The sequence below is a fragment of the Porites lutea genome, chromosome 12, assembly GCF_958299795.1.
Source record: "Porites lutea chromosome 12, jaPorLute2.1, whole genome shotgun sequence".
NCBI classification, from domain to species: Eukaryota; Metazoa; Cnidaria; class Anthozoa; order Scleractinia; family Poritidae; genus Porites; species Porites lutea.
The window spans coordinates 5,641,332-5,657,825 of record NC_133212.1 but is presented as its reverse complement, the minus strand read 5'-3'; the positions used below and the strand labels follow the sequence as shown (position 1 = coordinate 5,657,825).

Genomic DNA, 16,494 nt, shown 5'->3' with positions numbered 1-16,494 from the left:
ACACCACGCAAACCTTGTCGTTTTTTTTAGATGAAAATCTTGGTCCTGCATGTTTTTTGACAGTCGAAATAATTTAAGATTATGAAGTTCTCCGAATAATTATGGAAGAAACTTTTGGGTTTGTGGAAGAAACTGTGGCATTTTGGGACATCCCCATTGTGCTTCAAAATTAATGACCTAATAAAACCCACTTCCGAATAAACGCTTCGTATCTAATTAATTCTCCTCTCTAGGCTGTTGGCATTGTATTAGACAGCCCCCTCTTATAAACGCCCCCTGTCTAATAGACACCCTCTACGAGAATTTCTCCAGTTTCTTGCTTGATTAACAAGGCATTGCGTGTTTTATCTTGTTCAATTTCAAGTTTAAAGTAAGGAGAAACTAACGATGGCAATACAATAACCCTGAACGAGGATTCTGACATCGATGACGAGATTTGAAAGAGCGATATGGATCTCTAGATGGCCTAGACGTATTAACTCAAGGAATAGATATTCCTCTTTTTTGACTCTCTGGATATTTCTGCCGAAAGCATATAAGTTCTGTTGAGCTTGTTACGGTTATGAGAACAAACGCTTCTCTTTTTAAAATGCTTCCTTTCTATCCTCCCCCCCCCCCCCCCCCCCCACACACACACACCCCTGCTTGCACCCCTTAAATTCAGAAGCCCCAGGCGTTTATTACGGTGAGCAATTTTTCCAAATTTTTCCTGGGATGCGCTTCGGGCGTAGCTACCGAGGGAGCCATCGTCTAGAGTTGCACTACTTACGGCTGTTGGTACATGATGGCGAACAAATTGATTAGGGCTCTGTTCGTATACAGTTTGGCTTTGATTTATGGCTTTATGGTATGTGTAGTTATATTGTTGAGGGCTATTTGGAACCTTGAAATACCGACAAGGGGAAAGCGACGAGAAAAACGTAAGTAACGATCGGTGAATTTGCACCGGTTCAGCGAACCTGATCTGTTGTGCAGGTATATCTGATGTCAATTCGGTCAGATTTTTGCGTTTAATAGTGCTCACTACAGCAGGGACCCTTCCAACTATTAGCTTTACATCAATTTATGCGATATTAAAGCTGCTGGCTAATTTGCTCCCCCTTCCGGCGGTCCTGTGGCTGTGGAATCGACTTGTAAGCGAAACGACCCGTTTCTTGTGGCAGCTGTCCTCATTTAAGAGGCACGAAGAAATTAAGGAAAGCGCGCGATCTAGCTGTCAGCTAAGCTCACGTTCTTTTGCTTGTTGAACGTTGTATATATACAAAGTTCAAAAAAATGGAATGACCCTCACGCGATACAAACGGCTTATCTACAAAATACTGAATACAAAATATAAATTCCTTTGGGCCGTACCCTGCGAGCAGAGGGTTCGCATGGCTTTTAGCTTTACCAAGTCAGTGGCGTAGTAGGTTTGTTTACTCGCTGAAAACCTCTACAGCGAGCCGCTTGTTATTTCCGTTGTGCATGTGTTACGAGTTAGCGACAAGAGGAATATTTAGTTCGCTGACTAAACGTAAGGAACGCAGCAGGGTTTTCGGAACAGTGACAGGATGAGTTATTCCAAAAATGAACGTGACATCACAACGGTACCTCTACGACATAACTCACAACTCTGGACTTGTAAACGATGAACACGGCCTCCGCCAAAAACTGAACCCACGAACCTGATCAAAACGAGTGTTCTTGTTTATATGCGAAGTCGAGTTCTAGAACGTTCGAACAGGTCTAATAATAGTACGCTCACTGAGCTCCTAAAATAAACAATCTGAGCCGAATAGTCATGCAATGTCACGCTAGTCACGCTAGACAATTTTTCGCAACATACGGCCCCCTCTTGAGAAGAAACAGGAACAGAAAAATTGTTAAATTGATGGCTTCTACCTTGAAATTGTACCTTTGTGGGAACATTACCCATCGCATGAGTTGTGCGTTAGCATGTCTTGCTAACGGTTAGTGGACTGTCTACAACACATATGGTACTCCATACAAGTATAAATGAAATCTCTTGTTTCCCCACACAATTGCAATTAAGTCACTCTTTCTCGATTGTACATTTAGAGTCGCTGCACTTTGTGCTTAACAATTTCTTGCTGGCTAATGACTGTAAAGGAGTTGATGTTTTCATGATCATTTCTCTACAGCTCCTTCGTGCCTTCTTGACCCTGAGCTTGGTGAACACCATTTCCTGAGAACAGCATCAAATATCAGGATCCATTATGTTGCTAAAGGAGACACAGGCAAACAACTTATGCTGTGTCTTCATGGGTTCCCTGAGGTAATGTTAACAATGCTGCTTCTGTTTGTTTTCACAGCCTCTGCATCCATAGATGTTAAATAAATGTACATTAAAACTATCAAAAAGTTAAAAAAGTGACAATTAAATAATCTTGCCATTTCAGGTCTATACTAGCTAGCCTGCGCCACAAAACCGATGAATCAAAACTCTAGTTAAGTCTGTCTGTGAAACAGCACCAAAATCTTTGTTCTGGGCTCCACACCAGGATTTGAGTACATGCCATGATAATGGCTTGTTAAGAACGTCATTGTAGATTTGCCAATCTGGGTATGAAAGAAAATTTGAAACACGTTTCTGAAAATTTTTTGAGTCTGTTGGGGGCACTGAACATTAGGATCTGGGTGCTGCTTTGCAGACATTACTAACTGAGGTTGAATTGCGTCTGCAACGCACAGGCTTACAGTACAAGGGTTAACTTGCTACGATGTATAAAAGATTTAAATAGCATATGAGTTAGTAAGCAAATTGCTTAATAGACAATGTAAAATAATTACTATTAATATATTGGCCTTAAGAACCACTGACCCTGTTTTTCTGTTTTAAATAAATCACTTTGCAGTTTTGGTATTCCTGGCGATATCAGCTGAAAGCCTTTAGTGATAATTTCCGGGTGGTTGCAGTGGATTTGAGGTACTCCAAAACTATAATCATTTATTATTAAAAGCCTAAGAAAAATGTCACATCAAGAATTTTCTCTGGCAGTGCCCTGTGGCCCCTGGCACTCTTAGGCAACAAGGAAATCTTGGTTTTTTCATGCAAAACACTACGCTAACACACTGGATTTCATAGATTTTATAGAGCAACAGGGTAATATCAGTTCCTCTTATAGTGCACTACCCTTGACATTAATTTATACCATACATGTAATTCAAAAGCTTTGGGGAGAATGCATGGATACAAGCTTGATCCAGCACAATGATTTCTTGAATCATTCGGGTGAACAAAGCATCTTATGATATTAGACATCAGTGACAGTTGCCTTGATCACCATTGTCCAATCATAGCTAACATGTGTCCACCCTAATGATCCAAGAAATCACTGCACTGAAAATTTTGGAAACATAACTTTTGTTTTAGGGGCTATGGTGAAAGTGACAGTCCCAAAGGGCGAGAACACTACAAGACGTCATTACTGGTTAACGATATTAAAGAAATCGTAAGTGCACTTACATGTATTACTGAAACAGCAGATTGAATGAAGAATTTAAATACAAAACTTTTGAGGTTATATATCAAGCATGAGAAGTAATTTTTCATCACCACAGGAAACACTGACAAGAGAGTTGAAAATACAATGGGCAGCAGAGTATTTTTGACGAACTTCGAGGTGTTCCATCTGGTGATGAAACACTGTCGAATGCTTGATATATTATTTACTTCTCAAACAAAATGATTTTAGAAGGAGAAATAAATTAAGGATGCAAAAATGAGGAGTTTTTTTTCTGATTTCCAAACTGCCATTAAACTTTAATGTCCTTTGTATTTTCTTTATGAATTTTTGATGAGTTTGAGAAGTTGGATGACAATTTGTGTATAATAAACAAATTATTTTGTGGATTCAAAGTCTTTTAATAAAAGTAAATGCTTTAGAAAATTAGGAATCAAAAATAAAAATGAATAGAAAAAATATTAAATATAAAAGCGAATAAGAATAATGAAAATATTATTTTCCTTGGCTGTCTGTACAGCTTTGAGTACATTAATTGTTTAATTCGATTTAATGACAACCATTATGCCAATTTCATAATAATTTATTATAATGTATTTTTATTATTGCATTAACTGCATTGTTAAAAAAAAATAAATGCTGGGGAGATAATCACCGCAATTTTTTTTGCACAGCAATGGGTTAAAAGAAATTGTTTTTTCAAGTATTTCATAGCAGCACCCTTTATATCTAGAGGATGCAAACTCTTAAAAGATTAACATTTTTTTAAAAATTTTTCACAGATTGAGGCACTTGGATACACGTCTTGCACTTTGTTGAGTCATGACTGGGGTGGAGCCTTGGCGTGGTAAGGCGGCCACTGCACCATAATAATCCTTTAACTCTCAAGATGTGATCAACATCAATTTTCTGATGTGAAGATACATTAGACATGACTAGAACAGCAAGAGCAAACTGATGTTAGAGTTCAACGCTAATATTAATAATATTTTATTTGTTGTTGTAAAATTAAGTGTACTGTGAGCAGCCCATGAGAAGAAGGCAGGTAGAGAAGGTGAACCTTTCTATTTGCGTCACTGTATGCTTCCCTCTGGTCGTTAATTTATTCTCTGCAGCCCTGCAAAGGGTTAATGCTAATGAGCACCTGTGCCATCTTATAGGAGAAACCCTAGCAGCAAAGGTTTTTGCGGCAGTGGGTTTGTTTAGTCAGGGGGTATCTACTTTGATAAATCTTTTTCTCTTTGTTTTAACTTCAGGACGTTTGCCCACATGCATCCAGAGTTTGTAGACAAATTGATAGCTTGCAACATACCATACCCTAGGTTAGTACCAGCTAGCACTTATTAGGCTGACTTATCAACAGAACCGGAAAGTCGGTTGACGACGGTGCACGTACGTACGAACCAAAATTTTTTCGATGTATAGATAACCATATTTCTTTCCCATGGTGCTTTGCTGTATGCATGACGGCTCTGCTCTAAAGTTTACTACTATATACTGTGTCGCCTGTGTCACTAATTCTTAAACCGTAAAAATTTGGAATAGCGACATGTGCCTATTGCGGTACGTATAAGATGTATGGGCTCAATCCCGTTTATTTGGAGAAAACCTTTGCCAGGTAGTAGAATCAACCTCCCAAAAAAAAGCTTTAGCTTTATTATTATGAGAAAAAGGTTGAACCAGGTTGGCCAATAGCGCTGGTGCATGCTCTTATTGCCCAAACAGGCGCTAGACAAGCGGAATCGTTTACATGGAAAAAATTTGGCCTGGCCAGGAGGTTAACCCTACCATCACAACTGACGGTGGCCTAGTTCAAGGCGGGTAAACCTTCCAGGTGTAGCCTGTACACAGACGTTGTTTTATTTTTCTCGTCGTTTTCGATAAACCCTCTGCGGTTTCTGTCTTTTATTACGCGCGCTCGACGGTCTTTAAAGAGAAAATAGAGGCCTGTGAACAGGCTATTCTAGCTTAGCCAACTTTTTGCGTCTCGTGTAAACAGTGTAAACGGTTCGTCATGTTTTGTAAGGAAATGTTTGAAAAGTTGGCTCGTTCAGGGTAGCTCGTGTAGGCGGGTGACCCTTCAACCTGGATAAACTTTTCTCCATATAAACAGGGCCTAATGCATATCTGTTTCTCTCCATCAGATGCTTTTTCCAGCCGTCCAAACCACAGTTCTTTCGCACTTGGGTAAGAGAAACTTTGGTCATTGGTACCTGTATACACTGTTAAGTAATATCACGCGCTGAGTAAATTTTACGAGTCCCCATTCCGAATCACTTAGGAAAACTCCTTTCAGTGGAAAATTAGCCGGCGGGCGCTGGGTCGCCCGAATTTCCCCTCGCTGCCTTGAAAAATTATATAGTTGAGAAAAGATCAGAGAAATTTTTCCTTTAGTAATGATTATTTATTAATTCGCTTACCCTTTCTACTTGATTATGTATTGACATGGTTACTAAGGAGAAAATTAACGTTGATCACTTTTGGGACTTAAAGGGTTGAGACGAGTTATAATTCTTGTTTTTCAGTACTTCTGTTACATTCAATTGCCATACCTTCCTGAGTTCGAGACGGAGGTGAATGACTACAGGATTTTAAGCACGGCTTTTAAGGTACTATACTGTGCAAATATTTGAGACCACAGTCAACCTTGGAGACCATACATGTAGCGAAAACGGCTCTTTATAAAGTACAGTCGCGTTCTTTTTAGTCTGAAATGTCATGCGTCTCCACCCCCTAACCCCTAACCCTTGGGCTCCGTGAAACGTCGCATTGGAATTAAGGAAGTTTCACTCTTTTACTGACAGCACGAAATGTACTTACTTAAAAGTGTCTTGCACGTCTAAAGTTGCGTCATGTGACCTCGAAGTAACCATTAAGAGCGCGCGCTGTTGGAAAGAAATTGCCAGCTCTATAGCAATGTTTGCGCCTCTTGCGTTCTCAACTTGTTACCGAACTGATTTTAGTGTTGCAAGTTACGGTAACAGTTGCAGAACTGAGTAGACCCGAATTCTACTTTTTCGGCACGCATTGCAGCGCCTTTGGTTGTTTGATGTTCTTGTTTTTGCCGCCGTACTTTATCATAGAAATCGTAGTTAACTTGGTTAAATTGAGAGCTAACAAACTATCACATTTGTTCCTTTGTTTTTACAAGGACGTGGGTTTCGCAGATGAAGAGGTGGAAGCTTATAAGTACGCTTTGAGTCAGAACGGTCTCAGTGGTCCTTTGAACTATTACAGAAATGCAGTGTTACCTGATGCACCTTGGGGACTGTTAAACACCAAGATAAAGGCCCCAACTCTTGTTGTATGGGTATGTAGATAAAGGGTACATGTAGCTGCACCCTGACCCCTCCCTCCCGAAATTTTACCTTCTTTAGGGGAAGGGTGCGGCAGCACGTATAGGCTAGAGTAGATATGACCAGACCAAAGTTCTTCTCTTCCCATGAGCCTCATTGCTGCCTTTGCCTTAAGGATGCTGGGAAGCAATCTCTTCTCCAGGGTGTCTCGTCTTTCTGGGAACGAGACTTGCTGGGAAGAGGGGACAAAAGAAAGCCCACTGGGGGCAATGGGAAGGGGGAAAATAGAAACTATCTTCAATTTTCCATCGAGAGCAATCGAAAGCTGAAGATTTTAAAATTCAGTTAGTTTTTATCCTTCTTGGTAATATTACGTGTATTAACGAGTTTTTTTAAAAATCATTTTTAGGGCACGGCGGATACGTTTATTACTCTTGATACCTTGGAAGGAACAGAGGAATATGTTGAAGATTTGACAATCAAGTAAAGAAATCACTGTATTTGTCTGTTACAAATGTTCCGTTGAAACCAAATATCGACTGATGACCTGATGCACCGACTGATGGTTCTAGGGAGCTAATAACGTTGTTGCGACATCGTTTCGAAAGGCTGCAACATTGTTCCATCATTTGAACACTGTGTTGTGCTAAAACTCGTCTTTGCGAATTGTCTCGTGTGACATCACCTTTAAAGATGCCACAACGTCAAAAAAGGAATAGGTTGTACAGGCAAAACAACAACTCTGCACGTGCAGCATGCTTTTTTGTACATTTCTTTGCTGTCGCTGCAGGACTAGAACGTGAAAATGCCTAGTTTCATGCTTTTGGAGGGCTTGCCCTCCCCTAAGTCACATTTTTGCCCCAAGTGAGAAGTAAGTGTTAGTGTTGATTTAGGGGAGGGATAAATGGGCAGTTACCCTGAAACCTCAGTTGAATATATATACTCCTTTATCAGGTATGTCGATGGAGCAAGTCACTGGGTGCAAGTGCATAAACCGGAAGTTGTGAATCAACACATCCGGGACTTTTTAGCTGTTCAACGCAACTAAAGTCGCCAGTAAGGAGCTTAATCAACTTTGACGGCGACGGCGACGGCAACGAGAACGGCGAGAAAGCAGTAGGTTTAGGCTACGTCATCAAATTTCTCCTTGTAATTATCAATGCTTTGTAAAACTGAGTGGTCATGAGAATTACGGACGTGATGACACAAGATGAATTTACTTGACATTTTATCAACTTCTTCCCATTACGTCTGTAGCAAATAAATAGGGACAACAACAAATGAGAATTTAAATTTTGATCTCAGGGTGTAAAGGGTTAACTGTGCGAAAATTTAGCCTGCAAAATGTAATGTATAAAGTTTCTACAGTTCCAAGCTCTATTCAATGGGAAAAATCACTGTTAGTTGTCTATTTGCTTTAGTTTAGCTTGTAAGGTAATAACGTAATGTAATTACGTTAATCAGGTCAGTTCGAGCTTCTTTTCTTGATTTTTACCGTAGACGACCACTTTGTTGTGTGCCAAGGATGGTCACTTACGAGATAGTTGATTGTAATCAGGATTGATTAATTTTTTTTTTTCGTAATACATATAATTATGCAGGGTTCTATCTAGGATTCATCGTTTGGGGGAGAAGTCCCGAGTGGCCGAAGGCCACGAGCTTCCTAGGGGGGTTCCGGGGGCGTGCCCCCCCGGGAATTTGTGGAAATGAATATGCGCTGAGATGCAGTCTGGTGCATTTTGAGACACAATTTTGAGAAATGTTACAGTGTGTGCACTGACCTCGTCGCGTCTGGATGATTTTTCCGATATAGTTACTTATATACTGTAATGATAACAGTATCTTTGTTTTGTTTTTTTGTTTTTTTTGGGGGGGGGGGGGGGGGGAAGCTTCTACCCCTCAAATACCCTAGATCATGGCTCTTGCCTAGATATAACCCTGATATGTACCCGTATTCTTGAAACCTATTACCAAACGTATGTTTAGTCGTATAGCTAACACAGCCTCTTCAAATAAATGTTTTCACTCCAGATGTAGTTTTTCCGTCCCTTCATAACTTTCAAAACGATTTTTATCGTATCTTTAAAAGAAAATTGTCGCGTAGAAGGTGACTCGTACTGCTTTGAGCCTTCAGTGCGCGCCATGACAATCGAATTCAAATTAACTCTACGTTGAATTTGATATTAAAAAAGAAAAACAAACACAAAACAACAACAACAAATTGGTTGGTTAAACTGTGCGTATAACCACGTTCTGTTAGAGAAAACTTCACGGCTCTACCAAATTCGTTATTTAACACGTCGAAACGCGACTGCCATTTTGAGGATTTATTTCAAGCATGCGCTCTTTCATCGCCTGTCACATTCCTGACAGGCGAAGCTTTGTCGACACGAGATCTGGGTAACAGATTAGGATCAGAGGGGATGAACCATAAACGGATATTTTGCAAACCAGTGAATAGTATGGTCAATGGATCTAATGCTGATTTAACACCCTCCAGTCCAGCCTCGTTCCCAGTCGTCCTCGACGATTTCGTATGTGACGTCACCTCAAACTTGTCGGGAAAATGGCTCCAAGCCTTCTCCAAGCCTACTCTGCTTGCTAGGACAGCGCGAATGGCCTGGGTACTTTAGCTGCCTGTTTATGTCTACAATCAGATGAAAATATGCGATGCGTTAACTAGTTTGAAAATTGCTCGCTATTTTTATCCTTTTCACTGGAGTACTAACTAAGAATTTTAAGGAGCTTGATTCAAGTAGCCTGCGTTGCAACCGGCTTACGCACTCGTCTTAACCATTTGTGTAATCTATACAGAAGGTTTAGAGCGTCTGCGACGAAGGCAAGGTTCAAAAAACTGGATTTATACGAGTCAGAAAAAGGATAACCGGAAACGAGGTCAATGGAAATTGAAATCCTATGTTCCCAGCCTCAATTGTATTCGCATTGTTTCCCTTAAATCCTCGGTACTACCATATATAACGTGGGACAACCCAGTTTTCATTTTATATCTAAAAAAGACTGCCCTGGTCAGCCTTACTTTGATGTAATTTTTTTTTAACATGAATTTATGCTAAATTCATATATCACCTATCGTCTGGTATGTCATCGATGCTAAAAGCTTTTCGTTACCTTTAATTTCTTCTCCTTCTGTGAGATGGTTTGAGGTTGTCGTTACAAAAATGTTTTTGGATTTTGTGGGAAAAAAAACACTTTTGATTACTTACGCTCCAAAAAGAATAATGTAAATACCAGAATTTTTACGTTATTCTACACAGTCTTCCCTATAGCCTGTTCCAAGCGTTCAGATAGTGGAGAGCGGTGCGAAGTAAAGAAAGCGGTAAAAAGTAGAGGGGGGCTCTCTCACCTCTCCCCCTCCCTCGCTGTTATTTTTTTCTCGCTCCTTTTTACTTCGCACCGCTCCCCGCTATCTGAACGCCTGGAACAGGCTATCTTCCCTAGAACTACAGCTCGTATCAGCAGGCTGCAAACATACGAGATGTTTTCCATCTGAAAATTGAATTTGTGCATTCCGGGATTATCAGGACCTTCGCCCTCATAATTTACACACTTGTCATTGACCAGTTCTTTGTTTATAGAAACAAAACTTTACTCGCGCGTCCTAATAAATCATCTGTCAACGCTACAAAACCAACCGTCCGTTTTTTCAATAAGCCAATGAGAACGGAAAAATTCTAACCGTTTTACGGAATGGGACTGTTTATACTAGTTTAAATTAGACCAATCACATCCTATAGATGCGAGCAAGTTAATCGTATAAAAGCACATATGTCAGTCAGTGGCTTGCATTTCTAGACACGCCACTCCCGGTGAAGAGAAGTACGAAACCTCAGTCGACGCAAAGAAGTTTTTTAAAAAAAACTTTTCATAACGATGAAGACGCTGGAGGTATTGCTCTTTGCTCTTGCTGTTCTGACTTGTGTACACAGTTACAACATGGACAGGAGTGACCGTGAAATCGAAGAGTTTTTCCGTCGGCGGTTACCTGCGCGCCCGCTTGAGGTCAGAAAAACGGATAAACGAGGTAAGTCTGTAAGGTTCTTTTTGTCGGTACCTCAACGCCCAAAAATTAAGAGAAAAAGTACATATCTTGCCTAGGTTTCAAGAAATTTCATCCATGATTTAAAACACGTGGGCGCCAACAACCGGCCATGAGTGTGCACAAGTTTGAGAAGTCACTTGTTTTTGAAGTGAGGGAATTAAGGTCTTTCCGAGCACTTTCGGGAGATAAATCGTTTGAATGGTTACACTTGAAGTTATATTTCAGGTTAATACGTTGTTACGTTTGCGCCATGTTTGTCTTTTTTTGTCGTTTACAAGTTTTTGCTTTAAATTCCATGTAAACAGTTTTATAACGAAAAGTACTGCAAGCCACTTAAGAGATGTAGAGATTAATTATGAAAGTTTGCGGATTAAGCCCAACGGATATTAAACCAGTCCAGTCTACGACCTGAGGGAAGATAGTTTAAATGAAGGTTGAGAAAAATTTATACCATCCCTCAATTTCTTTTAACCAGTTGAGAACAGATTTTTATGGTATATAGCGTCAATGAAATTTCAGCCGTTGATAAAGACAAATAAGGTCACACACTAAACGATAAAAATGTTCAGTGACGGGTCTATTTTAATCATATGTCAACTGGTCAGTCACTTCTTGGCCACCAATGCGATTAAAATTCCCCATTCACCTCTTCCAAAAAGCAGTGAAAAAGCGCTTCTCGGGACCTCTCGGGTATCGGATCAACACCTTTAATCTTCTTTAGTCAATAGCACTTGTTTTAAAAGAAGAGGGACATGCTACGTCGACCAAATCCAAAATGAAATTACTTTTTTACATGACTAGGATTTTACGGCTTTTTGGAATACTGGACTGGAATGTAACAACGGTTTCATGTTATTGCTCCAGTAAAAAAAAAAAATTAACCAGATGACCTTTATTGTCACTCAATTTACGAAAATGCGTGTACCAGGGGCGTTGACACATTTATATAATTAGAATCTGAAAAATTTTATTTATTTCCTCGTCGTGGAGGAAGCAGGATTTTCGAAAAGGGAAAAAAAGCTACAAGGTTACATACCTTGTAGTACAGTCGCGTTGTGAGAAAATTAGACGAAAAATGAACACTTTACAACCCCTTCGCGCCCTCCCCAAACAAATAAATTGGGGAGACTGAAATTTTATATACATAGGTAAAAATTGGAAAAAATGGCTTGTTTTGGCCCTCTTGCGGCGTTATCCTTAAATTCGGTGAAAAAGTGGGTTCGCTTCGCCAATTTATTAATCTATCCCTATCAAGCGAAATTTAAAACTTGAGTAGTTAAATCCTGGGTGTACTTTCTATAATTCCTTACATTTTCTAACCCTATATGGATTGTGCTGTCGGCCCAAAACTGGTATTTCAAATTATAACGGAAAATATATTTTCAAGATCAATATAAAAGGTACGTGTTCTAGAATCATCTCCTGAACTGTCCTTTCGGCGGGATCTTTTCTCCGGTGTTTTCGCCCGCCATAGTTGACCTTTGATGTTATCGTACTGTTAACAATAGACGATTATATTTTCAAACGTTAATTTGAATTGGGAGAGTTCTTACGTACTGAAGTCTGAATAACATCAGCACCCGTAAACATAAACGATGTCTTCCATAAACAATAGGGACCTTGAGATGCAGGAACGGCGACGGCAGCGAAAACGTCACTTAAAAATGGAATTCGCGTTTTTTCAAACTTCGTCGCAATTATTCCAAATCACTTACTTTGTTAAAATATAGAGGAACTCTCATGGAGTTGAATCCCTAAGAGCCTTATCTAAGTTAGGAAAGAGAAAGGAAATTTCGTCGGTGCTTGTTTACGTACACTTTAAAACGTGAAATTAGGCATTTTCACTACGCAGTCGTCGTAGTCGTGCGTGTATATTTTGGGGGCCATACGATTAGCGCTAATCGTATGGCCCCCAAACTGCTTTCGGAAGTTTTACTTACGCACAAAACGTGTTATATATGCTGTTCTTTGTTAGTTGTATTCATTCCCTCAAGAAGTCTCAGTAACAGACGAAACGCGTCGGAAATAAACGAAAAAGCTTATAACTACAAGAAGTCTTCCTTTGTGGTGCTCACTAGTCTTCGTTAAAAAATTTAAAAAAAAAAACCGTACAAAAAAACGTAGTGTACGTGCAAATTTGTTCTTTTGCTGACTAAGGCCTTGTCCACACGAATCCGTTTTCATTTGAAAACGCAACTTTTTCTTTACGGACCACACGTATCCGATGAAAACGATCAATGAAAACGAAACTTTTCGAAAACGCTCTCCAGAGTGGAACTTTTTGAAAACACTGTTTTCGCGTGTATGTGTGGACAAGACGAAAACGGAACTTTTCGAAAACGCTGAGGTCACGCCATAACGTCCAATCCACTCCGCGCAATATGAAAGACTTATTCAAGATGGCGGACAGGCGCTTCCCTTTCTTGTCTTTTAACACGTTTGCGTCAAGCATGCGCAGTCGGGTAAGTTATCGTTTTCAAATCGATTCATCGTAAACGCGTGGACGGGCGAAAACGATGCGAAAACGCTACGAGTGAACGTGAATTTTTTTGAAAACGGAGAAAAAAAAGTTGCGTTTTCAACGAATAGTGATACGTGTGGACAGGGCCTAAATTAAACCTACTCCTTTTTTGGACGTTCTCGTTACCGTCGCCGTCGTAGAATTAAAGGTTCCTAATCTCGTTCCCAGAGTCCGCCATCCTTTTGGTCAGCGAAGAGGATCGAGGACGCCTGGGAACGCGGTTGCTCCAATAATCATCTTCATATTATATAATCGTCTCGAGGGAAATGCTGCGCGGGTCAAGTATACCGAGACCTCTAAAGTTTGCCCTGATCGATGGATTCCTTCAAGTTAGTTTTCCCGTATTACTCCTTTGGGTCAGAGGAAACGATTCTTTTAAGAGCCTTCGAAGTAAAAGCTAAGTGAGCTCCTCCTAATAATACTGTCAAGTTAAGAAGGATAGTGTTTTACTGTTTTGAATTTATATCTTGAAGTCGCTGTAATTCAGGTAAATGTTTTGCCGAAATTATACTACAGGCTGTTCTATACAGGCCATTGTAAAGGCTTTTGACTTCAACGAAGTTTCAACTGTTTCGGATTGAACAAATCGGTTTACTGACAGACCGGAGAAATCTGTGGTGGCAAGAAATCGGAACCCGGTTTTTAGCCAATCAGAAGGCAATTAGGCTCGATTCGAGCGCGGGCTCATTTCCTGAACAGCTGTTGTTAATCAAGCCTAAAGGCGAATGAAAGGCGCTCGGTACGTCATGTAAGGTAGGGCTTACATGATGTAGTAACCGAAAAGGCGGAGGCAAAAAGTAAGCAATTAACTTATTATAAAGGTAATAATGATGAATATATCAATGTTGTCATTTTACAGCATACTGCTTTGACTTGAGTCCTATGAGATGCATTGTAAGGGAGGACCTATGTCATGACCTGCAGTCGTTTTCAAGTTTTCAGCGATTCGTAAGCTTTGTTACAGACGAGTGCCCTTACACTTGTGGTTTCTGTTATAAGTAAGGTTAGTATCTTTACATTTACGGCTGGTTGTCATTAGCGACTGAGTCGTAAGCTAAGGGTGCCTACGACTCGGTGAAAATCAAAAATCGGAGTCGCGCAGCGTCATAAGAGCGACGGAATCAGGGTCGGAAGAATCAGTACTTTTCCACGTTCTTCCGACTGCGCTTGTGACTCCGTCGCTTGCCATCTAGTGAAAACCAGATTGTCGAGGTCGGAAGCAGAAGCAGAATTATAAACCAATCACGATGCACGCTTTGTGATTGGTTTAGCTCCTCCGCTTCTGTTTGCGACTCCGAAAACCTAGTTTTCGCTTGATCAAAAACGGCGACGAAGTCGTAAGAGGAATCAGAACGCTGTTTTCACTGGATCGTAAACTTCTACGCTTCTGATTACGACTCCAAATCCGTCGGTAGTGAAAACCAGCCTTTAGCCTTGCTTAATTATAAAACAATAAATTTTTAGTCAATGAAGTTCAGTCAAACAAACCATTGGAGTAAGGATAGTGGATGGGAATTCTTAGGTGAAACCATTTAAATTGGAAGCTGTTGAATTACTTGATATTGCGAAATACCTTGATCATTGAAAAGTGCACACGAGAATACCGATTTCTCGAACCATTGGTTTTTTTGAAAATTGCTGATAATTCGAACCAAACGTAACTTCCATTCACCAGTAAAACCTGCCGATACATTTATCTAAGTCATGTAGGCCTTTTCCGAGTTCCAAAAACCGATACTTTCAAACCGCCGAGCCGATGCAAAGGGAAAATCCTTTCTTGTGAAAATTATTTTATTTGCATGAGAATAAAAAAAATGCCCTTGCTTTTGGCTCGTTTTGTAACAGAGGCATGGGGTTACACAGAAATGGCCTGTTCGAACCCGTTTGCTTTTACCAAGGGGTACGAAAAATTGGCATACCACACTGTAATTAAAATCTTTTTCAGAACACTTGGTGAAAAGAAGGACGATAAAGACGGAGGACAAGAAAACCTGCAGGGTGATTAAATCCTCACGAAAATCCAATGCTTGGCTCGGTCTTTTTTATTTATTCATTTTAGAGTTTGTGGGAAGGAGAAGGTGTCTTGCGTGCTAGAGGCCAGCAAGTTATCTTTCCTAACCATTTCTTTCCAAATGCATGTCGCCTACAAACTTCGTCTTAGATGTTCAATATTTTGGTAATCTTTATATTTCATTGTTCCTAGCACTGCAGGAGAAGAGACAGGAATCACGGCTCAAACTTAAGAAGAATGCCAGCATGAAGACCGACGTTAACCGCATTTAATTAAATATAAGGAATATTATATGTTCAAGGGAAGTTACCAAAATATACCTAACCATAAGTTCATATCCTAGGCCAGGCGCGGCTATCCGGTACATGTAGCCAGCATCGATGTTGAGAACGCTTTCACTAAGCAAAAAAAGTATATAACCATAGTCTAGATCTTAAGACCGTTTGTTTGCTAGCTCAGTTTTGTTACACGCTGAAATAATACTTTTGGAGACAGTTTGAAAATGTATAAAATAGAGACATATATACAAAGATTAACATAACATCGTCGGTTTTGCGCAATTTTCGCAAATTTTACAACATCCGCAACTGGCTTTGCGATTTTTCGCAAGGACACCTCAAGTCTCAAATTTTGCAACTGCGTGAAAACCTGAACATAAGTGTTCAATCGTGAAGAGAGAAAAGAAAATTCATGGCCCTGTGTTAGAACTTCCTTCATTCCTTCACTTTAGAACTGAAACGTTAGGCTGTAATTATGCAGAAGACGGCAAAGAGATCTAGCAAAAAGTGTGTTGCACGTGCAGAGTTTAGTTCTCTTGCTTATGAAATCAACTGTTTTTTTCTTTCTCGTTTCTGACTTAACCGTCTCCGTTTCGTAAGCTCGCGATTGATTCTACCGTTACTACCCTTTTTCCCCATATTGTATTAGTGATTAGCTTTTTAAAGATCAGAAACTGAAAGTGTGTTTAAGACTAAATTGTAACTTAGAAAAGTGAATTAATTAATAAATGTAAGTAGCAATACCGACTTTTTATACCTGACCCAGCCTTACTTCATATCAAAATCTATCACAGTCTACGAGACGGTTTTCTTTTCAGGCTGGTTATTCTACTCGTCTTATCTTGCTCGTTGCCATTTTGTTGC

The 16,494-nt window shown here is 40.0% G+C and overlaps 1 protein-coding gene and 1 long non-coding RNA gene across 2 annotated transcripts; both read left to right on the top strand.

Annotated features, from left to right (window-relative positions):
• Window positions 1-728: 728 nt before the first annotated feature.
• On the top strand, window positions 729-8,526 carry LOC140953598 (epoxide hydrolase 4-like). Its single transcript, XM_073403016.1, has 11 exons — window positions 729-920; window positions 2,142-2,275; window positions 2,856-2,926; window positions 3,374-3,452; window positions 4,247-4,311; window positions 4,721-4,786; window positions 5,609-5,651; window positions 5,990-6,073; window positions 6,616-6,774; window positions 7,170-7,243; window positions 7,715-8,526. Exons 1-11 carry the CDS (start codon window positions 782-784, stop codon window positions 7,806-7,808), a joined length of 1,008 nt encoding a protein of 335 aa, XP_073259117.1. The 5' UTR covers window positions 729-781; the 3' UTR covers window positions 7,809-8,526.
• A 2,077-nt stretch (window positions 8,527-10,603) lies between these two features.
• On the top strand, window positions 10,604-16,378 carry LOC140921513 (uncharacterized). Its single transcript, XR_012164016.1, has 3 exons — window positions 10,604-10,802; window positions 14,201-14,344; window positions 15,545-16,378. It is a non-coding gene; the product is annotated as an uncharacterized lncRNA (long non-coding RNA).
• The last annotated feature ends 116 nt before the right edge of the window (window positions 16,379-16,494 follow it).

What these genes read in the sequence shown, in the direction of transcription:
- LOC140953598 (XM_073403016.1), top strand. Translation starts at nt 782, where the DNA reads ATGATGGCGAACAAATTGATTAGGGCTCTGTTCGTATACAGTTTGGCT. An exon ending in TTAACGATATTAAAGAAATC is followed by an intron (nt 3,453 to 4,246) that starts GTAAGTGCACTT and finishes AATTTTTCACAG; the next exon opens with ATTGAGGCACTTGGATACAC. An exon ending in GTTGAAGATTTGACAATCAA is followed by an intron (nt 7,244 to 7,714) that starts GTAAAGAAATCA and finishes CTCCTTTATCAG; the next exon opens with GTATGTCGATGGAGCAAGTC.